Below are 17,615 nucleotides of genomic sequence, written 5' to 3'. Positions count from 1 at the left end.
ATTTTATGGTTCTTCCTTTTTTTACATAGATAACTTTCTTTTCCACTATTTCTTATATTTTAAAATCTTAAGTTTATTTATGTGGGTGGATTTATGAAACTGACTTGGATTTTTGTTTCTAGTTAATCTTAAAAAATTCCGAAAAGTTTCACAAATCCATTTGTTGAGTACAATAAATATTTTACCAGAAAGATTTTAGTTCAGCACGATGACGGTGTGAAACTTGAGTTTTTATTTGTATTTACATTGGGGTATCAGTCATTAGCTAACACTCATATTAAACAAATTATTTACATATTTGCTAGCTGAATTAAAGATATATTTATAAAAGAATTTTGCTTTAATTGCGTCTTTAGTAACTAGACATTTTTCTTTCTTCTGGCACTTCTTTCGCATTTCAATAAAATATATAAGTTGACCTCTACTGTGTGTACTAAAATTCATTTTAATAGGCACTCTGACGGTGAACGTGAACGTGCTGCTCCTGAGCTTAGCATCGCCCGATGAAAGCAGTTTGGTGAGTCCGAGGATATTTGCAAAAAATATATATTTTATAACGATTGTTTGCAGAAATACGAGGTGGAATTTCTGCTTAACCAGCAATGGAACGATCCGCGACTGCAATATGGCAATAAGTCTCATTACGACTTCTTAAATGCTCTGCATCACCATGATAGCATCTGGACGCCGGATACGTATTTCATTATGCATGGCGATTTCAAGGATCCCATCATACCAATGCATTTCGCTTTAAGAATATTTCGGAACGGGACCATTACGTACGCAATGAGGTGTGTGTCTGCTCTGCAGCCCGATTTGAATATGAATGAATTTTTTATACAAAACCGGAGACGAGGCCGGGCTAAGCGGCTTTAATGGCGCCAGAAAATGCAAATTTTCGCTCAAAGTTCATATTCATTAGGGAGAGCAAGATGACAGGGCAGAGCGGCAATATTTTTTTATTCTCTCTACTTTTTTCCGCTGCTGCCTCTTTTGCTCAATTTTTCACCGTTTTTTTTATTTCTCGCTGGCTAGTGGAAAATTTGAGGAAAGGGCCCACAAAATATGTAAGCTAGCCGGGCAAACATACGAGGCCGTAATGAAAAATAGCACAAGAAATGGAGACGGTAGCGCAGAGAAATGGGCGAATATGAGTAAAATGTAAAAAAAGTAAAAGTAGGTATGTAAATATTTGCCCAGGTACAAAGTACATATATCCCAACTCCTGGCCAGCTGCAAAATTCAGGCTCGTATGTTGTTTCCCGAGGAAAAAAAGAGGCTAGGAACTTTTCACAATATGGCCAGCATTTGTTGGATGCTCATGTTTGTCTTCTTTCCCTCTTTTTCGCTCACTGCCTCCTCTTCCAACTTGTCTACATTTTTAATTCAACAGAACTTTTCCAATTGACTGCATAGCGCAAAAGTGTCGTCCAGCAATTAAAATAAGTTGCAGTTGCCATTTACTTTCCCCAGCATTTTCTGGTCCAGCATTTCCCTTTTGCTGTTTGCATAGCCGACAAGGAGAAACGTCGGAAAAACTTGCTGGAAAAGCGACAGCGACACGGGGTGGAAAATTATGAATTGATGCTGTTGAACAAAGCGTGATATTAAGTGGCAAAGACAAGCATGAAATTGCTCGAGGGTAAAATTCAAAGAGTTATAAGGTCAAAAAAGTTTTACGATAGATGTTGTAAATCAAACTTAAAAGCAACCTAAATATTTTTGTTTGAAAGTTAGTTCGCGTTTATTTTATTATTATCATATTAATTTATGTGCCAGAATGTCAAGGATTTCAATAGCCTAATGGCTATCAATTAGAAATTATCATAAATTCAAAATAATAATGGTAATAACATTTAACAGATTATCAAAATTTATGATATTATTTATGGATTTAAGTAATTTATTGCATTTGCTATCTCCTTTCAGACGTCATCTGATCTTATCCTGCCAGGGAAGTCTTCATATATTTCCATTCGATGATCCAAAGTGTTCCTTCTCCATGGAAAGCAGTAAGTTTAAAGAAAATATATTCTTATTTATTTTTAGTTAACGACAGATTATATAAAAAAGATTGGGGGATGAAGTAAAGTTTAATGAAATAAGTATCAGAATCAGCTAAGTCAGAAACAAATGCTGTGGATGAAACATTTTCTAAAAAGTAGGTAAAATTGAAGAGCCAGTGAGATTAATGTATAAATAATGTGACAATTCCAAAGTGTTGAAAGAGAACCTCAAGATGTTGATGCTCTGATGATAAAAAGATGGGCAGGCGAGCGTGTTGACTGCCACTCAGGGGAAATCTGTTCCTCTATCTGCATTCGTCTGTGTGTTTGTTTCGTTGTGTGTTTATGCAACAATGGAGGAGGCGATGGGGCCTAAAGGGCGTGGCACCGGCAAAGGGGCGTCTAAACGACAAAAGCTGACAAAGTGACTAACAAGGCTGACTGCCTGCCACACAGTCACAGAGACAGGCGCACACAGTCAGCCTTGTTCTGGGCTTTTTGTCTTTACATTGTTTTCGAAAGTTGTTTCCGGTTCCCAACCCTCTTGGAAACATTGGCTAAGAACGTGAGCAACATCGTAAATTACTTTGAGAGGATGATGATGTCGGTTCCTGCCGAGATTTTCATCTATGAGGGGGTAATAGAAACATCCATCGAAGTGTTGTGCCTTTTGCCTGCCTGTCAAGGCTTGTTTGTCAAATATGATTTAATTTACGGGGTCTGGGCCCGAACCCTGACAAATGGCTCAGACAATATGCATTTGTGTATCTCTGCCTATTTACATTAATCTAATTAATTAATGATATGATGATAATGGGGATGGAGATGGGGATGAAGAGATTACTCGTGGCTGAGAGTGTAATCCAACTGAGCCAGTGTTTCTGAAATAAGAATTCTCCTCTCGTCCTTGTGCAGTTTCCTACGAGGAGGCCCAAATCAAATACGTCTGGAAGAACGATGAGGACACTCTGCGAAAAAGTCCTTCGCTGACCACGTTAAACGCGTACTTAATCAAGAATCAAACAACGGCCTGCGATCAAAACAGCTGGAGAGGTAAGTCATTGGGATCTCCATTCGACTCGACTGCCAATCACTTCATTTGCTTATACTTTGTATTAGCCAAAGAACTTACAACCAGGAAATTTTGCTCTTTAGTAACAGTAGTGTTCGATGGTAAAATGGTATTTTCTTTGTTCAACATACAAAAAGGCGTATTCAAACAATTATTTTAGGTTTCTTACAAACGGACCTTCTCAGTTTAGTACTCCATTCTTTGGCTTGGCTTTTAAAGTTCATTTTTTCTTAATTTACTTTCGTAGTCTCAGACCTCGGCTAGACGTGCTTATGCAGCTTTTACATTATAGCAAAGAATCTACAAAAATAAATCCAATGCCTATCTAATGGTCTACTCTTTGTCTACCCTCCCACTCCTCCTCTCTCTCTTATAAAAAAACGCTACAAAACAACCAACAAAAAATATCCAAAAACCAAAACAAATAATGCCCCTAGGGAACTACAGCTGTCTTAGGGTCGATTTAATCTTTACCAGAGATCGTGCATTCTATTTCACCACCGTTTTTATACCCGGCATTATATTGGTGACGTCGTCCTTTATAACTTTCTGGCTAGAATGGAATGCAGTGCCAGCTAGATCGATGATAGGTAACAATACCAAAATACCAACCAACCAATTAAAAACAATCATAACCAATTTTTGCCCTCGCTCTATCTCTCTCACACTAAACAAAACCAAAAAAAAACTCTTAATAAAAATACGTACTTTTAAGAATTTAACCGAACAAAAAATCAATTTTGTACGCCATTGAGAGTTGATTTTCTTTCCGCCTTTCGTAGCATTTGCCTTTTTCGATTGCCCTTCTGTAATGTAATTTGTACAATTTTATGATTTATAATTGTCACTTTTCCATTTCATTTTATTGCGGCCAAAGTAGTAGCAAAAAACAAAAATTACAGTGCCCACCCAAAGTATGCCACACCAAAAAGATCTTAGAATTTAAGGTTTGCTGCATGGGTTTGGTTCCTTGAATGAGAGCCAACCAATACCAATCCAAATTCCACCCCAAATCTGAAAGCAAAGCCCAAATTACCAAAACACAATTTTAGTTATTCAAGTTTATATATTTTTCCGTTCTGTAATCAGAGGTATAGTTTAGCCAAAATAAGCCAAAACTCGGGAATTAGTATGGGCTAGTTCTAGGCCCTTTGAAGGAAAATCCAAATAAATGCGTCCTCCTACCAAATAGGCCTCTCTATCTATAACTCTCTATCTCTCTCTGTCTGTCTCTGTGTGTGTGCGTGTGTTAACCTTTGGCCGAATTTGCATAATTCCGGCCTTGTTTCTTAAGGTAATTACAGTTGCCTACAGGTCGAGTTGACATTTACCCGTGATCGTGCGTATTATTTTACAACCGTTTTCATACCTGGCATTATATTGGTCACCTCGTCGTTTATCACATTTTGGCTGGAATGGAATGCAGTCCCAGCCCGGGTTATGATCGGTACGTAGCAAAATCAAAACCAAAAACAAAAAAAAAAAACAAAAGAAGTTCCAAATTGTTAATGAAGCAAACAGAAATCTTATCAACAATCAAAGTCTTCCAAATCAATGAAAAAACAATCCAAATCACTATTTAGTCGTTAACGAAAATGTAGCTGTCCAGAAAGTTTTAGTCCAAATTTAAACGCAACCACGAGACAATTGGCCAATAATAAGTAATATATTTAGAGGTTTTTTAGTTTAGACCAGCCTACGACCATTTAACTCATTCAAATTTCAAGTTTAGCTAGCCGCTCGATTTAAATGGATTCCTTTTTCATTTCGATCCATTTCTTGGACTGATTTTACCAATGTTGATTTTCTCATTTTGTATTTTCTTACTTCCTGCACTCGTATTTGGTAAACGCCCAACTCCTTTGAGTCCTTATGCATTGCATGACTTCTTAACTTAAACTAGTCAACTTAACTTAATCTTTATTTTCTTTGAGAAGCTTTGGTAAAACCGTATACGAAAAATCAACTAAAGCGTTCTACATACATCATGCTAAAAGGGCTACCCAAATTTATGTTCAAATAGATTGCAACACTTACATTTAAAATTTAGAATTAATAACATATAATATTCAAACCAAAAAAAAATCAATTGCAAATTACATCAATAAAAAACCGAGATAAAAACCAAATAAAAAATAAAATCATTAACATTATAAATACTGTGTGAAAATTCGAGTAATCTAAAAATTATAATACATTTTATTATTGTTGCTTTAAGATTTTTAAGAGTATTTATTTGAAATATTTGAATAACTCAAATTTCATTGTCAGATAGACATGGACAGATTTTAAGTACAATGGCTTTCTTAGTACCACTACTAGTATTTTGCCCTCAGCTGTTTATGCCGAGTGGAGCAAAAATAATGCAATTACTGTGCTGTATGGCCAAAAGTGAGAAACCGAAATGAAAATAATGAGAGCAACGCAAAGGGAATGTCAGTCGAAACATCAGGATCCAACGTCGTTGGCAGCTGCTCCTGGACAGGAGACACAGAAACACGGACACGCCGTATCCTGGTATTTTCCACGGCTTGTAGCACATTCCACATCCCAGTCCCTGTGATGACGATGATGATGACGTGGAGCGGTGGCCACATCATACATGATGATTTATGCATAAGCCATATGGGCAACATGGACTAGGCAAATAGAACAGAAAGCCGTCTGTGCGTGTAATGCAGAAACTACAAAGTTAAGGCATATATGAGAATCTAGCAGATGGGGATTAAAAAAGGTTTAGAGTTTACCTTGACTTTAAGTTGCAGTAAAATACTTGCACTAAGACAAAGAACATTTTAAAAATATTCTTTATCATAAATTATTTTTTAAATATTATCTTTAATATAAACTTTAAACGTTTCCCCATTCAGTTTTAATGCATTGACATTGTTGTAAATTGCTCTAAATCGGTCGAAAATTGATTGCAACATGGTAACTTTTGATCTAATTGGCATGAAATTTTTAAATTTTTCCAGTAATATTGCACTTAAGATCTTTCGATGACAAAACTACGACAGAGCACTCAAATGGCATTGTAAAAATCGAAAAGGGGAAGGATAATTCCATTGCTGGCTGTCATTGTCTGCCCAGAGCAAACATAATCAGACGACATTTCAATGACAAAAGGAAACTAAATAAATAAATAGTCAAAAAACGGCGAAATTGCTTCAGGGCAAGCGATGCCGTTTTGTTAGTCGAAGTGCTGACATTGCATGCATTTTACAGCGGCTCCTTCTTAGCATGGCAGCATCTTTTTCCCTCATTTGTGACCCGCTTGGCTCTCGAGCTTTTCCTCGAAGCATTTTCAGTTGAGTGCAGCGTCGAGATTTTCCGTTTTTTTTTTGGTAAGAGTAGGGCGGATACCAAAACGCTGGCAAATTGAAAATCGATGTGGTTCGTGGATGCAGCCAAGCGGATGCTGCAAGAGCTCCTTTTGGTATGCCGAACTAGTTAAATTCCCCTGCATTCAGCCAGCTGGCGAATTGTTGACGCAACTAATTAGGCAACCAAGATTAATAATGTCGCAAGCTCAGCTCCATTGGCCAATTGCATTTTTATGTCGAGCGGTCATGAGCTGAATAATTAATATTAAATGCCAGCATTTCCCTTGATTAATTCGATTTGCACTTTCGCCTCAGCCAATGGGAAAAATTTGATTAATGGAGAAAAGAACTTAGCAATTTGCAGCAAAATAAAATATTAATGATAGGTTTTTTGTAACACATCATTGTGATTAATAAATTAGTATTTTAAAAGGATTTAAATAGTCATTAACGACTTATATAAAAATTAAAGCAACAATGATAAAATGAAAAAAAAATTGGCAATGATTTAACAAACACTAAATAGGTATAATGACAAAAAAACCTATTATTTAAAATTTGAATAAAATATATTACAAAATCCGTAAACTATAAAACTGAAAAATATACTTTCAAAACTAGTATACTTTAAAACGGCATTGATCTACGTGACACCACAGGGCTTATAAAATTAAACATATAAATCGAATGCTTAGAAATAATGCCCCTCATCAATTTAGTAGAATTGTTGACTTTTCTTTAGCTTATGCACATTTATTAAACCACAAAATAAAGCCAAACAAATGAAACGAACACAATACGGTCCGAGTACCGGACGGTAAAGTTGAAACTAAAAACTTTTGTACATATGCCAAAACTAATTAAACAACTCAACAAAACGCCACAGAATATATACAAATACATCCTTCCGCCCTTGACTCCCGTTTGTCCCCCGCCCCGAAGTATGCAATGCTTTTCTAATTAAGTGTCAAACGGCTAATGCAAGTTTCTCTACCATTACCATCCACAATGACCAACTTTAAACAACCCGAACAACTTGAACGAACAACCGAGCGAAGGCGTGACAACAATGCTGAATTTCTTCACTACCTCGAACGGTTTCCGGAGCACTCTGCCGGTTGTTTCTAATTTGACGGCGATGAACGTGTGGGACGGCGTCTGTATGTGCTTCATTTACGCCTCCTTGCTGGAATTCGTCTGCGTCAATTATGTGGGGCGAAAGCGCCCCCTGCACAACGTCGTCTACCGGCCCGGCGAGAATCCCGTAACACAGGTAAATTAAATAATCATTTAATCCGATTCACACCAGGCAGCCCCGACCCGAAAAAGCTAATTTCGTATGCATTTTGAAAGCAATTAAATATGAATTTTACATGAGCGTGCAAAGCCAACAAAAAACAAAAAAGTTATATACATATAAAAAGAAAAACAAACAACCAAAGCAAATGAAATAAAAACACACAGCGAACACAACAACCAACATTCGTACTATATAAGTTATTCAAGTTATTTGTTCTTCCTTTGTTTAAGAAGCCAGCAACACCTGAGCCCAAGTCATGAAAACTACAACAAAAAAAAAACAAAAAATATATAAAAACTCAGACAACAACAATTCGATTACCGCCATTGTGTTGCGTCCCCTCTATATCTCTGTCTTTCTCTATCCGTCTATATCTCTCCTTTTCTCTATATCTGCGTATACCCAACTTTTGATCACCTATCCGTGTACTGTCCAGTCTTATTTAATGGTCTTTAGTTAATAGAACCATTGTCATATTTACATTATCAACTACAAAATGCTCGCTATAAAAACTCACTTTGTGTTGATCCCCAACTTAGCATTTTGTATAACAACTTTTTAAAACTATACTAAACGTAAATTTGTGTGTCCTACGAATAACGAAATGATTTAAACCGAAACGTTCCATTTGATTTATGTTCACACCTTACTGATTTTATTTTGATTTTTGATTTTTGTCCTATATAAAGATACTGTCTATGTATGTGTATTAATTGTGCCGATGCTCAGTTGTATAATTTGTTTGCATTTTTATTAACCCAATGAAGGGCATTTACCCTGAGAAATGCCACCGCCAATCCCTTCCTCATATGATAGAAATCTATACATTTGTTTTCTGTTATGTTTTAATTATTTTCTAAATGTTGTATAATACAATCGTTCGTAAGGAAAACAATGCGTTTTATTCATCTCCAATTAGTTTGCAAATATTTTAACAAAACCCAAACATAATATGAATAATAATAAAATAATTGAAGCGTTTTACATGCCCGTAGGTAGGTATGTTTATTTATGTTTTTCATTGTTTTCTAACGAAAATGAAGCAACAAAAACTAAAATTGATCATACAAAATAAAACCGATAAAATATGCATTTTGTTTTTACGTAGGCACTTTTCGAATTAAGAACCCAGCGTTTAATGCACGTTAAGCATTTTTCTTTCATGTGATTTACGAATTTGTAATCCTATTTATGGGAATTAATTTAAGTGGCATGTTACGTAAAAAGATAACAAAAGAAAAGCAATCATTTTAACAGAGCTGATAGTGCCACTTAAATAAATGCCACTTTTTAGCCCCATGCATCATAAATTACCTTATTTTTCAATATTAAAAGACGCAAGCGTGACCGAAAAGAATCGAACATTGTTCCCAATTTTAGTGATATGCAACTATTCGAATAACCACCAGCCAAATTTAATTTACTCTCAAAACTAGGAGCTAAGTGAGAACTGAACAAGCAATAGCAAACAGAAAACCGAAACCAAAACTAAACCCAATCAAAATGACAACCAAACCAAACTTAAAGTGTGTTTTGAGTATGAACATTGTTTTGTGTACATTTTTGCAGCGTCTTCCAGCAGTACTAAGCAGGATCGGAGTAATTCTTGCAAGTCCTTTGGTAAGCTATCAACCACAACTCATGCACCACCCCGTCCCCGCCCCCTGAGAAAACAGAAAACTTTAACAAAACCATTTAGCAGCAAACAGCAGCCACAAAAATGCCCCCAACTAAACACACACAATCCAACTAAAACACACACACTGGTACACCCCACCGAGCCCCTTTTTCCCCTCCCCCCGTCCAAACAGCGAAAAGTAAACCTAAGAAAAATGGCATGCGAATTTCGCTTTGATGAAATGCATTGAAAAAGTTTTGTTTCGATTTTGGTTTTTGTGTTTCCCAAAAAAAAAGTGTTTAATTTGATTTTCGAGCCGAAATGAAAAACCAATGAAAATAACAATAACTATAATTCAAATTTAAATTACCCAGTAGATTCGCACTCGCTTTCAATGTATATAACTCCATATTTATTACAATAATTATTTTCATCATTTATTTACGTTTATTCGTTTTTAAACCAATCATAAACAAACTAGTAATGTACTTAAACACCTGACAGCAATTCCACGCATATTTGATATGCGTAGCATAATTGTTTTTGAAGAATCTATTTACACACAACCAACAGCTGAAACGACAACTTCAACCACAACATATAAAAACTCATAACGAAATAAAAAATGAAAAAATATATATATCAATAAAACACACTTTAAGGTCACTTACAATTGGGAAAAATGTTACGAGAGAAAATTGTAACAAAAAAGCGAAAAAAATGATTACCAATTTATATGGAAAAAATTCTTTCTCTTCTTACATATCGAAAAAATTACATCGGAAAAGCTATAAATCAGTTCTGTTATTTGCCCCTGATTTACATTTTAATTTCTCTAAATGAATTTTGCCTTGAATTTGAAATATACATTCGAATTAAGTTCCTTATTGATTTTATGACACCGCCCTCTGCCACTAATAAAACAAACATTTCTTTGGTTTACTGGAACAAAAAAACGATATGTGTATGGTGCCGGAAATGTTGGCCACTATTATTTATGATACTAACCAGTAGTAGCTGAAGCATTTTCGTTTTTGGTTATTTTGCGTTGTCTGTTTTTGCTTGAAAGCTTTTTGTTTAGGCGTATACTTTTAGTGCATTTTGTGCATCTGTATGTTTCTCAATAAATACAATTAAAACACTCATGCAATCTGTAAACAAGACACCAGAAACCAGATAAATGTTCCTGTGGGTATTTTTTAACAAAAAAGTTAAAAAAAAGTTAACTAAAAGGGTTTAAAAAAATTAAGTTTTTTTTTAATATTGTGTAATATCTCTTTTTGGCTTTTTATACATTTATACGCAATCGTATATAGAAAACGAGACAACATTGTATTCAAATTTAAAGAAGTTTAAGTGTTGCGCTCCATACATAAAGTTTTAGAAAGTAAACATTTTGCTTAATTTAAAGTGTTCGAATCTAATGGCGAAGAGTAACAATTTAAAATTGAATTCCTACCAAATACAAGAAAATCAGTCAACAAATAAAGGAAAAACAAAAGTCACTAATTCGTGGCATTACGTAATCAACTTGACTAACTGCTTGAATCCAAGTAACCTCTCTATTGATAATGCCCATCAATTAACCCAATTACTCTTGTGGCCTTCGATTATCCTGACTAAAACCACCTGTGTGTCTCTCTCCGAAAATTGTCTTTCTCTTCCTCGCGTTCAAAAACAAAACACTCTATAAAGAAACCAAAGCTCAGAACCAATCCAAAACAAAAAAACTCTCCCCATTCAACCAACCTGCTCTGTAGGAAATAATCGAACGCGAATTTCATGCCGCTTTTGTCCTCCGAAAAGGCAAGCGCCGCTGCCACACCGGCCATGTCGATGATGGGCGGTGCCACGCCCATGTCCTCCGGCACCCCGGCCGCCTCCTCCTCGGTGGCCACGCCCGGCACCCCGAGGACCACCGATCCGGAGGAGTTCTTCGGCGGCGGAATGCGTTGGCAGGAGGCCCACGGCGGAATCATTGGAGCTGCTGTCCAGAACTTGCGGGCACGCTCGATAAAGCGGAAGGCGGCCAGAAGTCCATCCACTTCCATATCGCCGCATCCCAGTGGACGACCCACTGAGCATATATACGAAGAGCCCGGCGGAATCGCATCCGGAGTGACTAGTACCAAGGTCAAGTTCAAGGACGAACTGAAGGAGGAGGAGGAGCCGGACTCCAGCGCCACACTACGCCGATCGGTGGCCACCAGTACACCAGCCTTGGTGGTCAGGATCGAGGCTGAGACCGAACTGGAGGCGGAACCGAAACCACAGGCTCAGGCTCAGGATATGGAAATGACCGAACGCCAGTTGTCCTTGCCGCTGAAGCCGCCTCGCCGGAAGGCCTCGCGCTCCAATTCACCAGCCTCCGTTTATGGCGATGCATTCGAAAGTGTGGAAGCTACAGTGAGTAAAAAAAGGACACACCAGAACCGCTCCCGAAACTAACCGAAAATTCCACCAAACCAACCAAAAAAAAAACATTCGTTCTTGTTGTTGTTTGCACAACCGACTAATAACTAACCATAACAATGTACAAAAAGCCGGAGCCAAAGAAAAACGTCAGCAAGAAGAAAGTTTGGCCAAAAGGCGAACATCGAAGTTCGTCCCCGGCCATGTGCTCCCCTCACTAAACTTGATTGCCTGCGGTTATTTTGATTGCCATTTGCCATTTTCCCAAAAAAAGAAAAAAACACCCACAAATGCACCCAAACACCCTCAAACACGCACACTCAAAGTTGGATTTTTCCCAAAACTTGCAATTGAACTTTAAATGAAAGACTAACAATGACTTACAAGAGTAACTGCATTAGACATGAGGAATTGGCAGCCAGAGGAAACAGAAGGTTAAGCAATTAGGGCTTAAATCGAGGCAAAGTTGTCTTGGAAAATCGAAAGCAAGCAATGAAGATGTTTTCTTAACTAATTACCCCTAACCTAAGTGATTTATTCATTAGGTCACTCAAGAAGATAATTGCGCTTTAAGGGGTTTTATCGGTATAATGGTTTAAGCTTTTAACGTTATAAACATAAATCACATAAAGATAAAATTAGAGTAGATTTCTTATTCGAATCCGGGCATCAGAATTTCTGAAAATATTACATAATTTTTAATTTAAAAATGATGTAATATTTTCAAAAAATAATATTCCAGTTATGGCAAACAATTAATATAGGATGTTTTTTATAGTATCCTGCATAAATGTTCCTAGTTCCACATGGGTTAACGTGAAAACTTAAGATATCTTGAAGATATCAAGGTGGCGTAAGCCCTAAAACTCAACTTTTCGCCCTTAAGATTTGCAACCAATTTCCAGCGCATAAATCACTAAACTCCCTTTTCCCCCCAAAAAGTCCCCAAGTAAATCAAACTTATCGGAATGAAAAAGGAGAGCCGCTATCAAGATACGAATGCAGCCGACAAAAGGCAAATAAAACCAACTCAAGTGGGCGTGATGAAAGACCGTGTTCCAGGCAAAACTATTTTATGGGAAATTGTGAAACGCTGACGACCACTTCCGACAGAACCAGAGCGCCAGGATACGCAGACCATGAAGGAGTTGCAGGCAGCCCCGGCCAGAAGCGGAAAACCGTCAACAACAAGGTGGCTGGGAAAATGTTTTCCACCATTAGCATGTAAATTAAAAATGGTGTACGCGTTTAAATTGGCGCCCGGCCAGGTGGACAACGGGATGACTGGGCCGCAACAGGACAACATAATTATTCATGAGCGCCCCAAAGTGGAAAATGCCGTAATGAGCCCGAGAGCACCGGAAAAACCAACGACACGAGAGTGGAACACAAACAAATGGCGGCGAAGGATGCGGCCGAATCGGAGAAAGAAAACGAAACGAAAGCGAAAATGAAAACAGAACGCGTTGGTACATGCATCATAATAGCCGAAAATGTTCTCGAAAGGATGCGCAAGGATTTTCCAGCGGAAAAGTTTGAGCCTGGCATTTTAAAGCAGCACCCTCCCCTCCGGGAGTCTTATGCAAATACGGAAAATTCGGAAAGTTGAAAAAATTCACGAGGGAAGATACACTTCACACTTTTCCCCCCATGCTAATTGCACTGGGCATATAAATCTTCGCTTGTCATACATTTTTCAACTTTTACTCACAGTATTGTGTTAATAAAATTAAATGGCTTAATAAGCATCTTAGGGATCACTTAACGTAAAATAAGTGAGAACTCTTTTTGCTTAAAATATTTTTGTATTGTACAATATTTAAATCCTTAAAGATAGATTAAAAGAAATGAACAAAACTAAATATATATTAAACAAAATTAAATTCCCTTTTAAACATTAGAAATATTAAAAATCTGTATTTATATCTAATCAGTATTCAATTGCAACACATTTTTACACAGCTCTTGAAGCAATGGTCATTAAAAATGCCTTGTTGATTTTGAAGAAATTAACGAGCAGCAAAGTTCTGGCACAGCTACCGTGTTTAATTTAGGTCAGCCACGTTATCCGGCTCTCTGGCTGCTTAAACACACCCGCATAATACATCTTACCTAAGTAACTGTTTCCTCATCCTCCCAGCCCGTTTTTGCCATTTTCCTATTCTCCCGGCTTTTCCATTTTCGCAACCCCTTCGGCCACCTTTGGCTGCATTTGTGCACTCGGCAAATGGCCGCCAGCTGCTGGCAAACAAAGACAAGTCAGCTGCCAGCCCAACGCCCCCGAAAACCGCCCATCCAGCCATCTCCAACCCCCCGGAAAATCCCCATGATTTTTCCCCTGGTTCGTTGCCGTTTTCAGATGCAACTTCGGGTAGTACGTGCCACTGTAGCTGCAATAAATTGTAGCATACTTGCGAGCGGACGCAGTTAATTTCTTAGCCTGCCACCTACGACCCATTGGACTATTTATATACCTCTCACAAATTTTTGATGTTAATTAAGCCCACAATTTCCGTGAAACAGTGCAGGAATTCAGGCAGCAGTTATGCAATTAAATATGTATTCAGCTGAAACACATTAAATTTCAGCGCAGAGTGTGATGTTTAAAGCTTAAAATAATTATTAATAGAGTCCAACTTGTATTGTAAAATATAACTGTTTCACAACTGTGGTTCATTTTTCAATATGTGCTTGTATAGTAAACAGCCTGTATATAGTGTACCAGTTTTAAAGCTACTAGCTTGGTTTTTACCCCAACACATCTGCCTAGTTATATCCCGTATAGAGCACGCTTGAATCCACACAATAAAGTGCACTAAAATCAACAGATATTTACCTTAACTTACCTTGTATGTGTTCATAGTCAATCATTAAATATATTCGCAATCATAAATAGAAGAATGCCACCCCCAATAATCATCCTACATCACACTAAACCTACAATAAACACGATTCGACATTCTATAACAAAAACTTTAACATTTATTAAGCGTTCGATACTACGTTTGGAGTTTTATTTAAATTTGAAATTTAAATTCTCATCACATTTGTGTCAATTTTAATTTAAACCTACTTAAAATAAAAACACAGCAAAATTCTCATGCCATTCTCATATCAATCAAAATACAAATTCTATACAAACTGCTATAGCTTAAACAAAAATAACAAATGAATTAAATACTGTACGTGCAAACAAAATTTAGTAAAATTTCAATAAATTCAATTAAATTGCGCTGTGGTTATAAATAGACTACCATGTACTAAAATCGTATTTGCTCTTTCTTGCTTTTTCAACTGCTGCCACTGACATAAATACAATAAAATAAAATAAAATAAACATTTAAAAGCCCGTAAGTATGCTGACCTAACAATAATAATTATTTTTGAAAATTATTTCTGTAGTTCAATTTGTAAAAGCATTTCAAGCGCTTTTGTGATAAATTTCGTAGCGTTCAATTTATATTTACATTTTTGTGCCACTTGTTTAATGAACTTTAATAAATATAATATTTTTCTACCTTTTTTTCATATATTTTTAACATACTTATACGCTTTTTGCTGGGTTTTTGCAAAAACGAAATGCAAACAACCGAAATATAACCAAACTGCAACTGCCAAACCAATTTTACGTTTTTTTTTCTTATGCGTATGTGTGTGTATGTATGTGTAAATAACTCCTTTTTCACCAATTGTATTTGACTTGTAAAATTGCCAACTTGTTTGCCAACCACCACCATGGTCAAATGAAAATTAACGAATAAGTTTTTTAAATTTACCGCCGTCTATCAGGGCGAGAAGCGACGAGACGCCGGAGCCCCGAACGAAATCGTGGCATGCACCACCTGCGGGGGCAGCAACAGTCCGTGCACCCATTCAGCGAATAATGGCTGTGCCACGGAGGTGAGCCTATCCTAAAAACTATATCCCTAAAAATGATACCTGAAAATGAGTTTCTGTGAAAAGTTCAAAAGTTAAAAATTAAAGGATATAAAATTAGAGTTCCTAAGGAGAAACTTATTTTCAGACCCCTTTTGGATAAATACCTACAGCTTTTTATCTCTTTTTCAGACCTGCTTCGTTCAAGTGCGGAAAAAAGAGCCACCCCATCCGATTCGAGTGGCCAAGACGATCGATGTCATCGCAAGAATTACATTTCCAACTGCTTATGCCATTTTTCTGATATTCTTCTTTGTACACTATAAAGGATTTTCGTAAAACTAAGCATAAAACAATAAAAATAATGCATAAACATACATATATAGATACTTGAACACGCTAAATTGCCGAAGCAATGCCAGAAAAGCAGACTCGAATGCCGAGAGAATGCATTATTCGTAAAGTAATTTGTAGGAAAACATGCAGACCGACATGAAAACTCGTTTGCTACGTTCTAGAGCCTTGCAAAGTCATCTAATTTTAATGTAACAAAGGGAAACACAAAGTACATCTAATTATTCATTAACGATTATTTAAATGGCAACAACATGACAAAACCAGTGATAAAAACGTCAAAATGAAAAAATTAGTTTAAACTGAGTTGTTAACGGGGAAAAACGAAATGAATAAGTTGTTAATAATTAATATTTACGAAAGTTAAATTTATGCAAATGAGCAAACATACGAAAGAAACATTTTCGACTGCCTTTTTTAAAAATAGTAGAAACAAACCAAAAAAAAAAGAACCTTAAATTAAATTTGCAAATTTTTGCATATGCTCGAAAATGCATTAGTTAATTATACCAACCAAAAAACACTGTCTAGCAATTGTAATATATAATATTTCAACAATTTATTAAGCAAAGAAATTTATGCTGAAAGTACCAAAAAACACGATCCAAGAAGATAAAAAGACCTAGCCTATAATTATAAAATATGAAACGCAAACCAAACAGCTTTAAGGCTTAACCTATTTGAGTAGTCGAATGATGCAAACCTGTTTATACACATATACATAGATGTTATATATTTACAAACAGCTCTAGTCAAATATTATGAAATTAAACCCACGTTTTGTTCCAATCAACTCAATAAGTTGAAATGCCTCCGCATATGTCAAAGAGTAAACAAACAGAACACACAAATTGTTAATCATCACACAGATTTTTACGTTATACATGATATACTGTATATAATATTAATTTAAATGTTTAGTTAAATTCCGTTTATTTTTCAATAAATGTTCGATTAATAAAGCAGAGTTTGATCTTATTGCATCACATAAATTCAAAGAAATGAAACCGCCGCAAAGTAGACCACAGTAAAAGCTTTCCTAAAAAAAATCCAGGTGAAATGAAAACACACAAAATATTTTGGTTTAAAAAAAAATAGTTTTCAAAAAAATGTCGGTCATTTTCAGAGATTCATTTTATTTAATCGATCAACGCCTTTTTAAGTAGCAGCAGGAATTGCCTAACAACTTTTATTAAAATACATATCAAAGCTCATAGAAGAAACATAAATGAAAGCTAACTAAAATATTTACAAAAATATTTGACAAGAAACTTTATAAAACTCTCATAAGTAGCTATAAAGCATATGCCAACCCAACTATAAACTCACAAAACTAACACCCAAGTATTTTAGATACAATGTATGTCGACGAACGCTCTGCAAAAGATTGTGGGACAAATTACATATTTAAAACCCCAATGAAGCACGAACTAATTCAAACAAACTTAAACCTAAACCAAATTTAAACCTTGTGATAAACAACACAAAAGAAGAAACATAAATCTAAACGAACCTTTGCATACGAAATTTTATTAAAATTAATTGAGAGCAGGTTATTGAGGGCCACGATTACCAATTGTTTAAACAATATTACCTTTATAGAACACAATATGCGTATACACAAAATGCTTTTTGCAAATAAATAAATTTTTTG

The 17,615-nt window shown here is 36.1% G+C and overlaps 1 protein-coding gene and 1 long non-coding RNA gene across 11 annotated transcripts in view; one reads left to right on the top strand and one right to left on the bottom strand.

Annotated features, from left to right (window-relative positions):
• The window catches only part of pHCl-1 (pH-sensitive chloride channel 1), a 28,965-nt gene extending 12,479 nt beyond the window's left edge, over positions 1-16,486 (top strand). For 6 of the 10 annotated variants that reach the window (XM_070215330.1, XM_070215329.1, XM_070215333.1 and 3 more), the window contains 10 exons: positions 453-517; positions 571-791; positions 1,930-2,012; positions 2,922-3,059; positions 4,373-4,525; positions 7,460-7,674; positions 9,271-9,321; positions 11,126-11,725; positions 15,521-15,631; positions 15,800-16,486. In XM_070215330.1, the coding sequence (XP_070071431.1) occupies positions 453-517; positions 571-791; positions 1,930-2,012; positions 2,922-3,059; positions 4,373-4,525; positions 7,460-7,674; positions 9,271-9,321; positions 11,126-11,725; positions 15,521-15,631; positions 15,800-15,946 (1,784 nt within the window). In that variant the 3' untranslated portion in view covers positions 15,947-16,486. The remainder of the gene's footprint in view (positions 1-452; positions 518-570; positions 792-1,929; positions 2,013-2,921; positions 3,060-4,372; positions 4,526-7,459; positions 7,675-9,270; positions 9,322-11,125; positions 11,726-15,520; positions 15,632-15,799) is intronic. The other 4 variants (XM_070215334.1, XM_070215332.1, XM_070215335.1 and 1 more) reach the window with 4 other exon arrangements.
• Positions 5,415-6,103, bottom strand: LOC138913062 (uncharacterized). The gene is made up of 2 exons (XR_011418637.1): positions 5,826-6,103; positions 5,415-5,762 (listed from the first exon to the last, which is right to left on the bottom strand). It is a non-coding gene; the product is annotated as an uncharacterized lncRNA (long non-coding RNA).
• Positions 16,487-17,615: the final 1,129 nt, after the last annotated feature.

This window comes from Drosophila takahashii, chromosome 3L, assembly GCF_030179915.1.
Source record: "Drosophila takahashii strain IR98-3 E-12201 chromosome 3L, DtakHiC1v2, whole genome shotgun sequence".
NCBI lineage: Eukaryota > Metazoa > Arthropoda > Insecta > Diptera > Drosophilidae > Drosophila > Drosophila takahashii.
The sequence above is the reverse complement of the archived record's forward strand: the minus strand, read 5'-3'. Positions and strand labels throughout refer to the sequence as shown.